Source organism: Gopherus evgoodei, chromosome 1 (genome assembly GCF_007399415.2).
Source record: "Gopherus evgoodei ecotype Sinaloan lineage chromosome 1, rGopEvg1_v1.p, whole genome shotgun sequence".
Taxonomy (NCBI): domain Eukaryota; kingdom Metazoa; phylum Chordata; order Testudines; family Testudinidae; genus Gopherus; species Gopherus evgoodei.
This window is the reverse complement of record NC_044322.1, coordinates 65,577,794-65,594,154: the sequence shown is the minus strand read 5'-3', so window position 1 is coordinate 65,594,154 and position 16,361 is coordinate 65,577,794. Positions and strand designations below refer to the sequence as shown.

The 16,361-nt window shown below is 40.6% G+C and overlaps 1 protein-coding gene across 1 annotated transcript in view; it reads left to right on the top strand.

Annotated features, from left to right (window-relative positions):
* DIAPH3 (diaphanous related formin 3) overlaps positions 1 to 16,361 on the top strand; it is a 553,931-nt gene that overhangs the window by 415,413 nt on the left and 122,157 nt on the right. The window contains exons 26-27 of the mRNA XM_030566194.1: positions 141 to 236; positions 703 to 762. Coding sequence (XP_030422054.1) covers positions 141 to 236; positions 703 to 762 — 156 coding nt within the window. The remainder of the gene's footprint in view (positions 1 to 140; positions 237 to 702; positions 763 to 16,361) is intronic.

Below are 16,361 nucleotides of genomic sequence, written 5' to 3'. Positions count from 1 at the left end.
GCAAGGTAAAGGCTTGTCTAAGTCTGAAATTGCTAATTTTAGTAATGGCACAAGGCTTTTTTTTTCACTCTCATGTATGCTTTGACATTGCTGTGGTGACCCTGAGGGTCTGATGGAATTCCCACCATCTCTTTTCACAGAGGGTGATGAGACAGGAGTGATGGATAGCCTGCTGGAGGCTTTGCAGTCAGGTGCTGCTTTCCGAGACCGGAGAAAACGGACACCAAGGCCTAAAGGTGAATATTATACCTGTTCATGTTACTTTTTAAGGAATTATAACATAGAAAGACATTTTTGCTTAAAAAATGTATCATAAGTGCAGTGTGCTGCAGGCTAGAACTCCTTAGAGTCCCAGCAGCATGTGTAATCCTCTCCTTGCAATGACAAATTTCACAGAGATGCTCATTCCAGTTGACTGATGTCAGTACCACTTTGCAAATCAATGTACTGAACTTAACATAGCCTGATTGTTATGACAATACTCTTGTATAGAAACATATGCACTTTATCTCTTTTGGGTTTATAGTAGCATAATTAAATGGGAAGAAAGTCATAATGTTCTCCATTGAGTCAGATACTTTACCGATTTGCTCCCAGAAATATTTAACCTGAAGGGAAAAAAATCTACCTGGCAATATGGTTACACCTCTGAAAGTTAATGGATGATTGTATTATGTTTCTTTTCTTCACTTGCTTTTACAGATATACTGCAAAATCTCAGCCCAACCAATCAGAGACCAGTTCTGAAACCTTGTAACCATGGTAATAAGCCATATTCATAAATTGCATGTTCTTGTCTCAGTTTATCCTGTTGATCTGTGTTTTCTGAAGACTGCTGTGATAGTCCTGGTTTTCTATCTAATTTGAATAGTGAAATAAAGTATTGGGACCTAGTTGTTAAAGGATTACCTATCTCTTGTATGTTGCATCCCTAAACTATCTTTTCAGGGTTCTTTGCTGAGCTAGTCTAGCCTTTGCTGGGTTTTTTTAATTTTAATTTTATTTTTGTTTCCAGATGCAGCATTTAAATAACCCTAGAAATTGTTAGATTCTGCCCCATGCAGATTATGAGCTGTGTTAGTAGAAGTGAACTATAGAGGCACATATTTTAACCACTGCAAAATATTTATAATGTTGAATTAGAGATTCATTGGTATTTACTCCATTTCTTTTCATTTGTCATTTTTCTTGATAAGTAGAACTGTAGCTGGAGTTGCAAAGTGTCAGCAGGGAGTATCATACAGTACTGAGTATTAATATGGTAACACAGGTGGTGTTATATTAGCATGATGAGAGCAAATTAACAAACCATTTCACAGAAGACATTGTGATCAAGTACTGTTCCTAATTTTGGCCCTGATCCTGTCATCACTTAAATTCCATACATGAGTAGTCTCATTGAACTTAGTGGGACTACTCTTATGCATAAAGTTAAGATCAGGATCAAGGCCTTTGTTTCTAATGTGTGTGTGACTTGTATATTGGATAACCTACAAAATAATGTTATGTTGGCTGTGTTGTTAAGGACGAGAAGGCCAGAGTTTCCTGTATTCGGTTACCGAAAACTAGTCCTCTCAAAATGAAGTTTGCATACTTTGTATCCATCTAGAGGCAAATTTTTCAACAAAATTTGTCAAAATTTGCCTTGACCACTTTTGAGTTGGTAAAATGTTTGTCACTTTTTGGTGAACAAATAGTTTAAAAAATAATTGCTAATGGAGAGGTCATTAGTGTTCATGAGGAACCAATTATTCTGCTTGATTTGTTAGTTAAATGTTTTTGGGTTTCTTAAATAGTTATTACAAAAAAGGATATAGTTAACATGCAAAATGTAGATATTGTTTATAGCATTGTTGAAGTAATATGTTGAGAATCAGTTACAAAATTGCTACCGTTCACATACTTTTATTTGAAGTTTAATATGTATATACCTGTGTCCAATAATGGATATGTTCAGTATTGCTATTTTTTTCAGCCAGTGATGAAGACTCTGTCAAAGAGCATAGTATCATTTCCCAGTCAGGAAGTTTTTTGCAAACATGAGAGTTGGGTTTTGTTTTGTTTTTTAAACATGAAAGCTTTAAATTCTGCAGAATTTTAGTCTGACATAGGAGTCTGATAAGTATATTAAGCAGGTAAGATGTAGCCCAGGGGTCGGCAACCTCTGGCATGCTGCTTGCCAGGGTAAGCACCCTGGCAGGCCAGGCCAATTTGTTTACCTGTTGCGTCGGTAGGTTTAGCCAATAGCGGCTCCCACTGGCCATGGTTTGCCTGTGCTGCTTCCCGCAGCCCCCATTGGTCTGAGACAGCGAACCGGAGCCAGTGGAAGCTGCGATCGGCCAAACCTGCCAACGCGGCAGGTAAACAGTCTGGCCTACCCACCAGGGTGCTTACCCTGGCAAGCCACATGCCAGAGGTTGCCGACCCGTGATGTAGCCCATGACTGAGTTTGACACTAGGATTTAATATTTTGGCAGGAGAGAACACTTGATACTCAGTCTTTAATCTTCAGTTTTATGTTTCTCCTGTAGTCACTTTCACACTTGAGATCTTGAAAAAAAATTTGATTTTAAAATGTTGTTTTTAAAATCAAGTCATCTTTCTTTTTCTGTTATCAGATTAGGAGCAGGAAAACAAAAATATGAACCCACTTCGAAGGATTGCCTATTGCGTTAGCAAGCAACACGTTTCAGGCTTGTTGACTTTTCTCACACTGTGCATTCAGTAGTTCTGTATCTGAGCTGAACATCGCCACCAAGTGTACTGCACATTCTGCCGAATCCACTCATTTCAATCCTGTTTGGCTTTTGGGCAGCCAAACCAGGATTTGGTTATTGTAACTTTTTTTCTTTTAACCACTAAGTGTTACCAAAAGAATGTATCAGAATTTCCAGGCAGATGGGTTCCTGATGTCATGCTAAAATCAGAGCTCATTTCTGTAACTAAAGCTGTTGAAGCAGTTATTCTGACCAAATATTTTAATAAAAATATAAAGGTTCACTGTTTTCCCCCATGCAGAAGCTCAAATTGGACATCAGAGCTTTTTTTTTTTTTTTTTTCCTGTTTTAGATATTCTTTTGGAAGTTGAAGGGCTATAGGCCTTTCGGTACCATCTTGCCTTTTTTATAGTCTAGAACCTATACCTGTGGAAGAAGCATCATATGCCAGTAATTCTAAACTGAAAGCAAATATATCAGCAGCTTCTTGATCTTGCATTAATTTAGCAATGTGCCCTTGATACAGCCTGGAAATTTGAATAGATGCCAAGGATTATATCACTGTCCTGTAAAAGTCAGTGGTTTATTTTGAGTTTAAAACAAGGGGGAACCTATTAAGTGCTAGTGCTGGAGTATAGCACTTCACTTGTTTGTCCCTGCAAATGAGGATTAACAGTGAATGTGCTGTGTTTAATATGCATTTCAGAGGCATACCTAGAATGAACTCCCTTTAAACACAGTGCAGTCCAAAACAATTATGAATATAGCTTTGGAAATTCACCCGCCCATTCATTCATCCAGAGCAAGTAGAAATATTTATTGGCTAAGTCTCATCAACTTTGGTATAATCTGAGTTATTTATATATATTCTTTTTGCATTTGTGATTGCTCATTTGGACAGTTATTTTACCAGAGTATAAAACCTCAGGGAGGCCTTCCTAAATCTGCAGGCAGCTTTAGTGTCAATATTAACTCAGCCAAAGACAGCATCCACTGCCAAGGTATACAGTTCCCCAGAGGAGTGGGGGCGAAGGAGGCGAGTGGTCCTGGTCTTCCACTTCTGAAACAGGGGTCACTGGCAATGAGTGGATCCCAACCACTCCAGCAGTAGGACTCTGGAGTGGCAGCGCTCTCTCTTTTCAAGCCCTTTATCTGATGAGTTGGGTTTATTCAGATCCCCTACATAATAATTCTCGGCTGGAATGATAGGCAGGTGCCTGCCATAGTTGCTTGGGCTGCCTCCCTGCTCTTCATACCACTGCCTCCTTTTTTGGGGTGCCCTAGACGTGAACTGGGAGGGTTCCCTTCTGCAGTTGCAGGAGAGAACTCTGTGAGACTAGAATAAATTGATTCACTGGAGGACAGTGAAGGGGCGACCAACCATTGTTGGATTGACTTTGGTACATGGCAGAATGAGGGTCATCATTAAATAAAGCCTAGAGTTCAACCACTCGTTGACCAAACTTCAGCCGCAGTGGCTGGAGGAGTAACCGTGTTGTGGCTTGGGGCACCTGTGTATTTTGGCCTGGTGAGTCAGTTTAGTGCTTGAGCTAGTACGTGCAGATAATAAATAGATGGCATTTGCTTTATGCTATTTATACAGGCCAAATCACCATCTAAAAATAAAACATACTATACTGAAGTTGCATTGCCACAAAAAAGTATATTAACTCTCACAGAAATAATGTATCTCAACGATTTAAAAAAAAAAAAAGGTTAGCGAAACATACTAACATCTATTTTGAGAGCTTCTTTCTTTTGATGCTGTGGACCTGCCGTTACTTCCTTCTCAGTCTGTTTTACTTCTTTAACCCTGCTCCCTCTCTTGGTGGAAAGGAACTAGTGTTCCAAAACAGTTTTCCTTAGTTCATTGGAGCAAAATCCTCAGATGTCAGATTTTCCTATGTAGTTTAAAATTGATTCCAGGCCAATGGGAGCTGCAGGGCAAGGGCTCGGGGTGGGCTGGGGGCAGTGTGCAGAGGACAGGTTGCCACTTGTGGGGATCTGCCCAGATCTGGCACCCCACACCCACTCCTGTACCCCAACCCCCTGCCCTCTCCAGTACTCAAACTCCCTCAGGGCCCATAGCCCCTCCCATGCCCCAACCCTGCACTCTCCTCCCGCTTCCCACACTATGAACACCTCATGGCTGTCCCTCTGCCTAGGAGCAGCAGGGACATGTCACTGCTTCCAGGGAGCCATGTGGAGCCAGGTAGGGAGCCTGCCAGCCCCGTACCAACCAGACTATAAACTGGAGTTTCATTGAAGATCAGAATTGCCGGTTTATAGAGCTTTCCAGTTGGTAAAGTGCCAGATAACACAGCTTTTACTGTACTACCCTTTTTCTTTTTAGCAACTATCAGTGGGTTTATTACTGTAGATAGCTAGCTAGTAACTATCCAGAATAATTAAACAGAAATTCTTAGGTGCAATAAGTTTGGACACAACTTCATTTTTTTTAGAAGAGTTTGTAAGCCTTCTGGGTCAATCATATGACTCTAAATAATAAAACTAATTTGGAAAAAGACATATTTTTCTCTCTTTCATATGTAATTGAAACCTATCATTTATTGTTTCAGCACGAGTGTCTAGTTCCACAAATAAACTTCCCCCTTTACCTCTGTAACAAGGATCTGTCATCTAGATAGCATAAAACTCCATAATATTTGTACTATATTAGGTTTCAATACAGCCTGAGTACTAAATACTCTCTAGTGAAGCCTCATACCCTGAGAGGGGTATTTTGAGATTTTTCATTTTGTCTGAGACCAATACTGCTTTGAGTAAGTTTTTGATCGAGTGAGGAAAATCAACACTTGACAGATTGAAAGTTCAAAACCAAGTGGCCGTTTATTGATGGGATAAATTACAACTTGGGCTGAGGAGGAGCACTTTTACTAACTAACAATGCTATTAGGATGAGAATATTTACACAACTTGAAACAATCTATTTACATCCAACAACAAGAAATCAAACAATCTATAATTAACTGCTTATTAAAACCCAGAACAGATATACAAAAACTAAATAAACTGTGCGCACATTAATCAAATATTGTAAAGTACAACAATTAACCACAATAGCAATGAATACAACAATTTAACTTTCGTATACTATTACATAACCTTACACCAAATAACAATATATACAGTTCTGTACCAAATAAGGGAGGGAAAAAGAGAAGAGGCTAAGCAAACAGAATACTCACAGAAGAGAAGAGGCTAAGCAAACAGAATACTCAATGAAATTAGAATACAAATACCACACTCCAGGCGCAGCTGACCAGCAGTACAGGCACCAAGGGCATGACGAATTGGCGGGAAAGGTCACGATACGAGCCGGCAAGATACGCAGGAGACCCTTCTGGCTGAAAGGGTGATCAGGCCTTCCCGCTAACATATGGATACTCCTCCAGATCTTGGCGCAAGATGGTTTTATTTGAAAGCTGTCTTACTCATGTCAGCATCTGATTGGTCCCTAGCTCCTTCGCCTTCCAGGTTCTGAGCTGGAGCCCTCCACATAAACAGGATCTGCACACGGCACACTACTCTTATGCACACGGCACGTTGGTATTCTTGCACAAGGCACTAGCCTGACCCCTAGATGACCAGGCAGAAAGAGCGGGAAAATGCACACGGCACTATAATGTTGCACGCCGCACTACGGTGTTGCACACGGTACCAATGTGACCTTTTGACCGACAATTGGCCATACAGACGCCATGTTTGAGCATAGGGCGACACATTTGGGCACTACCTGCAGTTAAACTCATCACATAACCATAAATGAGGTGGGTAAACCAAGGCATTTGTCTTCATGTTATGGATCTGTACCACTATAACTGAAGAAAAAGATTCAGGGGGAGGTGGGACTGGATATCGATCCATATCTAACTAAAGCCAATGGCTATGTCATAATCTTCACAAATACAGGTAATGTCATCTTGTTTCAGGCTGCAAATTCCAAAACTTCCATAGGAAACAAGACTTTACCTAAACAACTTATTACTCAACAACTTGTTTTACAGCATATTGCAATGGTCTTGTCTTTCAAAACTTTGACTTGGCATGTGCAACTTGTTCTTAAGACTGCACAATAATAAGCATCTGAACATATCTTACACAGACACTTTCAAAAATATCAAATACTTTATTTACCAGGAAAAGTGAATATGTACATGCTGTCACTGGTTACTCTAGTAATTGCAGTTCTGAGTCCGTTCACTACGATGATACCGAAGTTGTGCTCTTGCCATGAATGCCCTTTTATACTTTAAATTCCTCCAAATGTCCAGTATCAGCTCAGTGTTGTTTCTAAGGTCACCTGACTAAATATTTTACAATATAACTGAAAGATACCATCTCCATTAGAGTTTTCCATTTTAACTGTTCTTTTTATGTACTGTAATTATTAATTAAATGTTTTCTCAGTCCGAACAGATAGTTCTTCCAGCTGAGGAGCTGTCCTTTAAAGGTTCTTGGGTTCTGCAGCAAGATACTTTGCTCTTCCTGTCTGCTTCCTCTGCAGTCCCTATGGTACTGTTCACTGGAAAGGCTGGGCTTCCCAAAAATCTCTCATAAGGTGTCATTGATTATTTTAGTTCCAGAAACCTAATCTTATAAAGGAAGCACTGTAGTGCATAGTGCCCGAAGGCTGACATCTCAGATACATTTTTGTTTCTCCAATCTATTCTGTTCTTTCACTGAGTGGATTGTCTTTTACCAAAGTGGCATACGCTTGTTTTCACTTCAGAATCTGGCCCGTTTTTATGGTCAAAATTAGTAATTATTTTTTGTATTTGCTGCTTGAGGCGTTTTCTCTCAATTTAGACTTTTTCCTGTTATTGCAATAGTCTGAAACATTATGTTCCTATGAAAAGAAGCTTATTCTGGGAGTGTCATAGCACCTTAAGCCTCTAAAACCTTTTCACTAGATTTTTATAATGACATTGTCCTGAAGTCATGGGGGGGGGGTGTTCTATCCACTACAGTTCAATACTGCTTTTTTATTTACTTTTTATTCATTAGCAACTACATTAGTTACAAGTTCACATCAATCAATGTAAATATTAAAACACTCTAATTAACATAAATCATTAGCTACAGCAAATATAACAAGCTATAGATACCTCTCCCATGATTTACTTTGAGGACTTTATGCAACAGATGTCATTGTGCATCCAGAAGTGTGTAAAGTTTCAGTTCAGTAACCACTAGCATCCAGGGGAGAAGCTGCCAGAGTAGCTGAGTCCTGAAACAACATCTTCAAGGAACGTTTGTGGAGCAGGCCGGAAAAGCCTATTGGAAGTTTAGAAATATGATAAATAATAGATATTATTCTTCTAATTCCCTGAAGTATGCTAAGCACTTCACAGTGCAAATAAAATGGCACAGTCAGGAGGCCCATCATTGGTCTTAGAGGTGGAGTAAATAGTTGATGAGGATTTTAGCACATCAGTTTCCAACCTTATCAATAGTTTTGAGATCAATTTGAGGAATGGTCAGAGATCTGTATCAATTCCCTTTCTATCTGAGCCTTTGCTAATCTTTAATATCTAATCAAGCAGGGGGAGGAACAGGTTCACTACTGCCAGGACACCCCTTCTGCATTCAGTAAGGCATTTCTTTTTCTAATTTACATCCATGACAGAAAAAAAAAATTGGCACTCGCTAGACTCTCTTCAGTGATTAAGTTTGTGCAGGTTAGCACCATGTAAAGTAGCCTAAGGCTGATCTGAATAGAAGTCACCAGTCTAAAATGTAAGGAAAAGTAGATTTCCTTAAGTAAATGGAAATTAATTTATGATATGCTTAAGTTTCAGACTACTGTAAATGGGAAAAGTAATACTAAAATGTAAGGGAAACTGCAGATTGGCTGATTTTAATGATTGTAGTGCCTGAAATAAATCTGTCTCTCTCTCTCTCTCTCTCTCTCTCATGATAACTAATCTGAATAGATACCAGCATAGGTTACACCTCTCATGCGTAAAAATAGGTACCATACTCATTTCTGTATTGAAATGACTCTTTCTTTGCATGAAAGATTTACTTAACTATTATTACTGCTTTCCAGTGAATCAGTAAAAATTAAACTCATGTATGCATCATATTTAGTCCAAAGTATTTTAAACCCCAGTAATTAAATAAAATCCTTGTCCAGGGATGTAATTCTCATTCTAATTAAATAAATGAAAACCTTTTTTAAAGTCGTTTGATTTTTGTGAGTTCTTATTATCTGTAGTAGAACTGTCACTTGAGGGTCAGGCCATGTCTACATCTAAAATTTTGCAGCGCTGGTTGTTACAGCTGTATTAGTACAGCTGTATAGGGCCAGCGCTGCAGAGTGGCCACACTTACAGCAACCAGCGCTGCAAGTGGTGTTAGATGTGGCCACACTGCAGCGCTGTTGGGCGGCTTCAAGGGGGGTTCCGGGACCAGAGAGCAAACCGGGAAAGGAAACCAGCTTCCCCGCGGTTTGCTCTCTCGGTCCCGGAGCCAGCCAGCAAACCGCAGGGAAGGAGACCTGCTTGCTCGGGGTTCCGGGACCTAGAGAGCAAACCGGGAATGCCGCGGTTTGCTCTCTCGGTCCCGGAGCCAGCCAGCAAACCGCAGGGAAGGAGACCTGCTTGCTCGGGGTTCCGGGACCGAGAGAGCAAACCGGGAACGCCGCGGTTTGCTCTCTCGGTCCCGGAGCCAGCCAGCAAACCGCAGGGAAGGAGACCTGCTTGCTCGGGGTTCCGGGACCGAGAGAGCAAACCGGGAACGCCGCGGTTTGCTCTCTCGGTCCCGGAGCCAGCCAGCAAACCGCAGGGAAGGAGACCTGCTTGCTCGGGGTTCCGGGACCGAGAGAGCAAACCGGGAACGCCGCGGTTTGCTCTCTCGGTCCCGGAGCCACCCAGCAAACCGCAGGGAAGGAGACCTGCTTGCTCGGGGTTCCGGGACCGAGAGAGCAAACCGCGGCGAAGCTGGTTTCCTTTCCCGGTTTGCTTTCTCGGTCCCGGAACCCCGAGCAAGCAGGTCTCCTTCCCTGCGGTTTGCTGGGTGGCTCCGGGACCGAGAGAGCAAACCGCGGCGAAGCTGGTCTCCTTTCCCGGTTTGCTCTCTCGGTCCCGGAACCCCGAGCAAGCAGGTCTCCTTCCCTGCGGTTTGCTGGGTGGCTCCGGGACCGAGAGAGCAAACCGGGAAAGGAAACCAGCTTGATTACCAGAGGCTTCCTCCTTCCACGGAGGTCAAGAAAAGCGCTGGTAACTGTCTACATTGGATTACCAGCGCTGGATCACCAGCGCTGGATCCTCTACACCCGAGACAAAACGGGAGTACGGCCAGCACTGCAAACAGGGAGTTGCAGCGCTGGTGGTGCCCTGCAGATGTGTACACCTTCAAAGTTGCAGCGCTGTAACTCCCTCACCAGCGCTGCAACTTTCTGATGTAGACAAGCCCTCAGATTAATGCTTTTACTACCAGATCTGTAACAGCAATGATAGGCTCAGGTCAAGCTTGTTTCTTGAGACCTCCAGTGCAGATACTGAGAACATATTATTTAATTTCAACATTGTTTCTCTGTTTTTGTAATATATAAGAGGCTCCATCCTGTAGCATTGTCATTTAACTGAAAGACCAGTTTTACTTTTGCTTCATTTTATCTTGATCTTCAGTGTATGTCCTTTATTTTAATATCTTTCATATAATTGTATGTGGTGACAATATACATTCAGGCAGTAGCTATTCACACACAAGAATGGCTAGACTGGTCAGACCAAATGTTCATCTAGCTCAGTAACTTGTCTTCTGACAGTGACCAATGCCAAGTGCTTCCGAGGGAATGAACAGAACAGGTAATCCTCAAGTGATCCATCCCCTGTCACCCATTCCCAGTTTCTGGCTACAGAGGCTATAGACCCCTGAAACCTGTGAAGGCAGCTGCCAGAACTGGTGATCTCCCCTTCCTTTTTTGAGCTAATTAATCCAGTGCAGAAGATGCAATCTGCACTTAGACCTGACAGGAGTGCTCTAACAACTCCTCTGTTTGAACCCATGAAGAAGAAAAGCCAGTGAGGATCCTATTTTTTAAGATCTTATTCTAGAGGCTCTTTGTGCGGCCAAAAGAATTGAGGAAGTGCAGGCTCTGATTTGTAGGAGGAAATTTTATAAGATTTCTGCAAGATAGGTCGTTCTCAGTTGTGCCACTTTTGAGATCAAATGGCACAAATTCCATTTATTTGAGCTAAGCAGTAGTTATGCTCAACCTGTGCACTAACCAAAAGAACCCCAGCAATCCAGACTACACTGATTAGATGTCAAAAGTTCTTTGTCTCTGCCTGGAAAGGACAGCAGAGTTCAGAGATGTTCTTTGTTCCATAGGGAACTCAGCAATAATCCTGCAATTCAACTTTGAATGAGTGGCAAAAAGATCAACCCAAGGATACCCTTTTTATTAATGATGTTGTTTTGTTTAGAACTGACACCGCTGTTGGAACTGTACAAGATACAAATAATCCCAGCCCTGAGAATTTATAGTCTAAAATAGTTGCAAAAAAGATGACATAGTTAGATAGTCAGAGGAGGGTAGTGAACCTTCTAGGAGAATTTTGAATGAGGAGTTAGGAAGAAGGGTCAGATACCTTTCAGCCCTTTCAACCAGGGCAATAACTTAAACCTTGATAATGAATGCAAAGGCATTCTTTCTTAGAAATCTGTAAAGCTATCACATGAGCTTTAGTGAACATTTCTGCCAAATACTGCAGAATGGATGTGCAGGCTTCAGCTGAGACAGAAGGATACTTTAGTTGGCTGTAAAATGCTATCAGCACCCATAGTCCCCAAATAGTATTGATGTATGTTATAGACAAATGGAGGAACAATAAGTCTTGTTGACTTCTCTGTGTTTTGTGTTTCCAGAACCTTTCCAATCAAGCTTAAGACAGGCTATTTTTTTTTAAGAGCAAGATATAGCTCTAACTTTACAAAAGATTGCTGGATCATTCCAGGTTGTCTAGGTAACTTTACTGTTTGAGTTTGACTGTTTGACTGTTCCTGTTGTATGTTCATTGCTGTTGAAGTGTCATCTGAAGATTCTGAGATGGCAAACCCCTTAGATACTTAAGGATGTTCAGGTGTAAGCTCTTCCTCTCTGCACCAACAGAGAAGAAATGTACTTACATATCTAGTTTGAGATAGAAGATCTAGAAGAAAGAGAAGCAAATATTTCTAAGAGTAACTAGTGATTTTGGGTGGCCAACTGGAGACATCCTTATATGGGCCTGAACTTTTCATAAACAGCTGAGCTCTTATCCTTTGAAAATTAGGCCTTTTTAAGATCTGTAAGCTGAAAACCCCAAATCACTAGTCATTTCTGAAAAATCTTGCCAATATGAATAGGTACTTTGTTCATGTGAGCTCCTTTTTCAAGGGGAGCAAGGACATTGTCTGCTTTGTAAAAACAAATGTGACGAGGTGACATTTGGTAGCAGTGATCCAGTATACTCCATAATTACAGCAAATGTCATTTTATGTACCATGGTAATCTAGGTAACTAGACTTCCAAACCCTACTGTATAAAGTTATATATTCAAAGACATTGCTCTCAATATGCATCAGTGGACAATCTTAAATCAGCTGAGGAAGTTTTAAATTACTTACAGTTTATCCTTATTCATCTTTTCATTGTTTAGCCATGCAGAACTTTTCATTCTAAGAAAATTATGGCGTTGATCTCGTACAGCAGAGAGGTGCTGTCACTTGTAAGGGTGCCTATTAAGTATTTGCCATGCTTGTTAAACAAAGTTGTTGGATTTTGACAAAAATGTACGAGACATTTTTCAGCTGTTGCTCATTGACAGCTAAGTTAAAGTTATCTAAATCAGAGACGTCTTTTAAATATCTAAACACAATGAGACAAATGGAACTGAACAGGTCAAAATATTATTTTTCCATTTTTTAAATTTGTGTAGATTTTGTAAAGTGCTGTAGTGTTCACTTTTTTTAAAAGGTAGTTTAACGTGTATGAGATACTTCAATAGCTAAGGTAATAGCTCCATCAATTGACACACATGGGAAATGGTTCTTGTTTAGTTAAAGATGGGTCTAGGCCAAAACTGCAAATCAAACCATCTTCAAATGTTGAAAAAAGTTTAGATCCCTATGCAGACTCTGTGACTCAGACCCTTCTCTGTATTTAGTACAATACCGTATAGGTGGTGTCCTGGAGGATATAAAACCAGCAAAGGAAAAGACAAATTAATCATGGATGAGTCTGAGTGTTCTTTTCTTCTTCTCTCTTCACCATATTAGTGAACTCAGTCCCTTAATAATTTACTTTCTTTTCTTCATTATTTGTTTGAGAATTTCCAAATACAATCCTAATATAATTTCACTTTTAGCCATAGTAGCTGTTGCAATTTTGGAGTGAAGCTTGGAAAAGTCTCTGGAATTATACTGCACCCTGATTCTTTTCATTATCATGAACCCATCCAGACACACTGAGACCAAGATAAATGACACATTAAGTATAATTAGAAAAATATACATCATAGCTCTATAAAAGATATAGCCCCACTGCATCTAACTGCTTTCTCCCTGTCCTACGGGAGCTCTCCAATTCAAAGTCAGAGGCACTCTAGAGACTAGCCCAAACTGTTTCTTTCCCTTCTTGTGTAGGAGCACCTGGAAGCATTTTCCCCAGCTCCTAGGAGCACCCAAGTGAATATCATAAACATTCAATTTGTGTAATCCAACCACTGATTCAAATGAAGATCAAGTCTTTCTCTGCATCTTGGACTAGATGACTTCCTGCGGTCTTTTCCAACCCTAATCTTCTATGATTCTATGATCTTATTAAACAAACTACCAAACCTGATTCACACTTGAAGACCTTAAATCCTTTAATTTCCAGCAAATACCCCAAAAGAGAGAGCATCCAAGTACAAGACCACCTTGGCCAACATTTTTTTTTTCCCCCAAATGCCCAGGGACACACACTTTCAGATTTTCTATAAAAGCTTTCAGGGCTAAGTAGATTAAATAGCCAGAACAATTATGAAATAACTTTCATTTTACCTTCTTTTTAAAACTGAGCTTTATTTAAAAGATCAGGAAGAGTTTGAGCTGCACTGAATTAGGAGAGGGGATTAATCATCATTGTGATCACCATCATTAAGGCAAATCTCAGAGGGAAAATAGCCTGCTTACAGACTAAGCGCCAGCTAGATCGATCTCTCAGTAGGGTCTTAACACTGTCTGTCTGGATGTTCAGTCTGTGTCCATCACTGGTGATTTTACTGTGCCACTGAAGATTTTGGTGACCATTTGATTTGTCATCCAGGTACTGTCATTCCTTGGTAAATCCCTTGTGAATGGCATACCAGATTCATGTGCTTTAAAAGAGTCACATCACCCCTCTCCTCCAAGACAACAGCAACTGCCTCTGCAGGAGTATGCAAAGATGAAAGATGATGAGCCAGATCCAGTGGTACTAATAGACATATCATTTTCCTCACCCAATGAGATAATTGCCCCATCTTCACCGTTCCAACTTGACAACCATAGCTGACATCAAGAAATATTGCAGAGGGGAGTGGCAGAAATTCAAATTTCATTAGAAGAAGTTCAAGTCAGGCAATACAAGCTCTTGGATATCCTGCAGCCCATTAGACCCAATTGGGTTGTTCTCCTGATGAATGAAGCCATTATGGAGCCAGCTAGAGTGTTCTGGCATACACCAGTAACCTGTACCTCTATTCTATAAGAACGAGCAAATGTTATTTGTGCTTGTAAAGGGAGCAAAATTATTTTTCACCTACTCTGCCCCCAACTCCACAGCTGTACAAACAGCCATGGAAAGATCGAGGCAGCAACATCATAAAAATAACCTTGTAGACAAGGGAGCTAAACGCCTGGACCTTCTGGGGAGGAAGGTATTTACATCCACCAGCCTTCAGTTCAAAATCTCTAACTCTGTTAGCAAAATATGAACTACTTGAAGTTCTTGGACTTAGATAAAATCCTCATGGAGAACAGAGCCCAACTGCAAGCCCTTGCTGAGGAAGCTAGACGCGTGGCTAAAGCCTCACTGCACGCTGTAGTGGATGCAGCCAATACTGCAACAAAATCTGAGTGACCACAAAATAATGCAGCAAGAGTCATGACTTCACTTTTCAGAGATCCCCAGGGAGGTTCAGAACTCCACTAAGGATTTGCCTTTTTATGAAACTAACCTTTATAATGAGAAACCAGAGAAATCTTTGCAATCGTTAAAAGATTCCAAGATAACCCTCTGATGCCTGGTCATTTATATCTTGTCCCTGAAGAGGAAGCAAGATAAACAGGCATATAAGCTGAGATCTCTTCCACAGCCTTTCTACCACCAAAAACCATACTAACTGCCACACAAGTGTCAAAAGGTGCAGAGGTCAACATATGAATCCCCATCTACCTGTTTAACAGCCTCCCAACCTCATCCACTGATTAAAGTTTACTTTTGATGGGATGCTCAAGAGTTGCTACCTAACTATGGGGACATACCCACCTGTTTCCAAAGTCCGCTTCCATGGCAATCTAGCATACTTTGCTTATAACTGAAGGGCTGTAGCATCAGACAAGTGTGTACTAGATATCATCCACTTTGGAAACACCCTCAAGTTGCTTTCTCCACTTCCTCCAAAAACCCCTTCCCGGCCCCTTTTCAAGGACCACTCTCACAAGAAGATCCTCCAATAATATTGGACTTATTCCTCAAACAACACCTCAGCGTCAAGGGAAAGTGTTCATTTCCAGCTATTTTATAGTTCCCAAGAAAAAGGGATGATGGAAGTCCATTCTTGACCTACGTTGACTAAATATTTGTATTCAACAATTAAAATTCTGCATGATGACAATGGCATACCTCTTGGAAAAAGACACATGGTTTGCAGCAATCTACGTGAAAGATGTTTACTTTCATATGGACATTCAGTCATCCCACAGAAAGTTCCTGATATTTCTGAGAACAACAATACCAGATCAGAATTCTCCCATTTGTTCTGGCAACGGCACCCAGGGTCTTCACAGAGGTCTTCTCAATGATGGCAGCACAGATCAGATGAAACAGCTACACCATCTTCCCGTGCAAAATATAGTAGACGAAGTGGTGTTAAATATGAATATCTCTGAGGTAATTAGACTTTCTAGGCACCCTCACCAAGTTTTAACAAGCCTCCTGTCTCTATTTACAAGAACGCAAAAAGTAGTAATAATGGCTGATGCATACTATACATTACAAATTATAGTCAGTCTGCACAGATTCTTTGTAACCATTTCAGACCTGTAATAGATAACATGACAAGTTTTTGCTAAGAAGAGAGAGAGGATAAATAGCTGACTGTGTTAATGATTTAGGAAATGGTTTACAATCTATTTCCTTATTGATGGTTACATCTTTGGGGAAAGGAGTGTTTGTTATATGTGTATGGTGTCTAGAAAAATGATGCCCCAGACCCTAACTGAGACCTCTCAGTAGTACCTCAATACTTGTAATTAACAGCAATAATAAAAATGACTGTGTATGGATGCAACAAGACAGCATGGAGGTACATAGTGACAATTATTTTCATCACTGTAGTTAATTTTATTTAAAAACAAAACAAAGTTTTGACTGTGGGCAGTACAAAA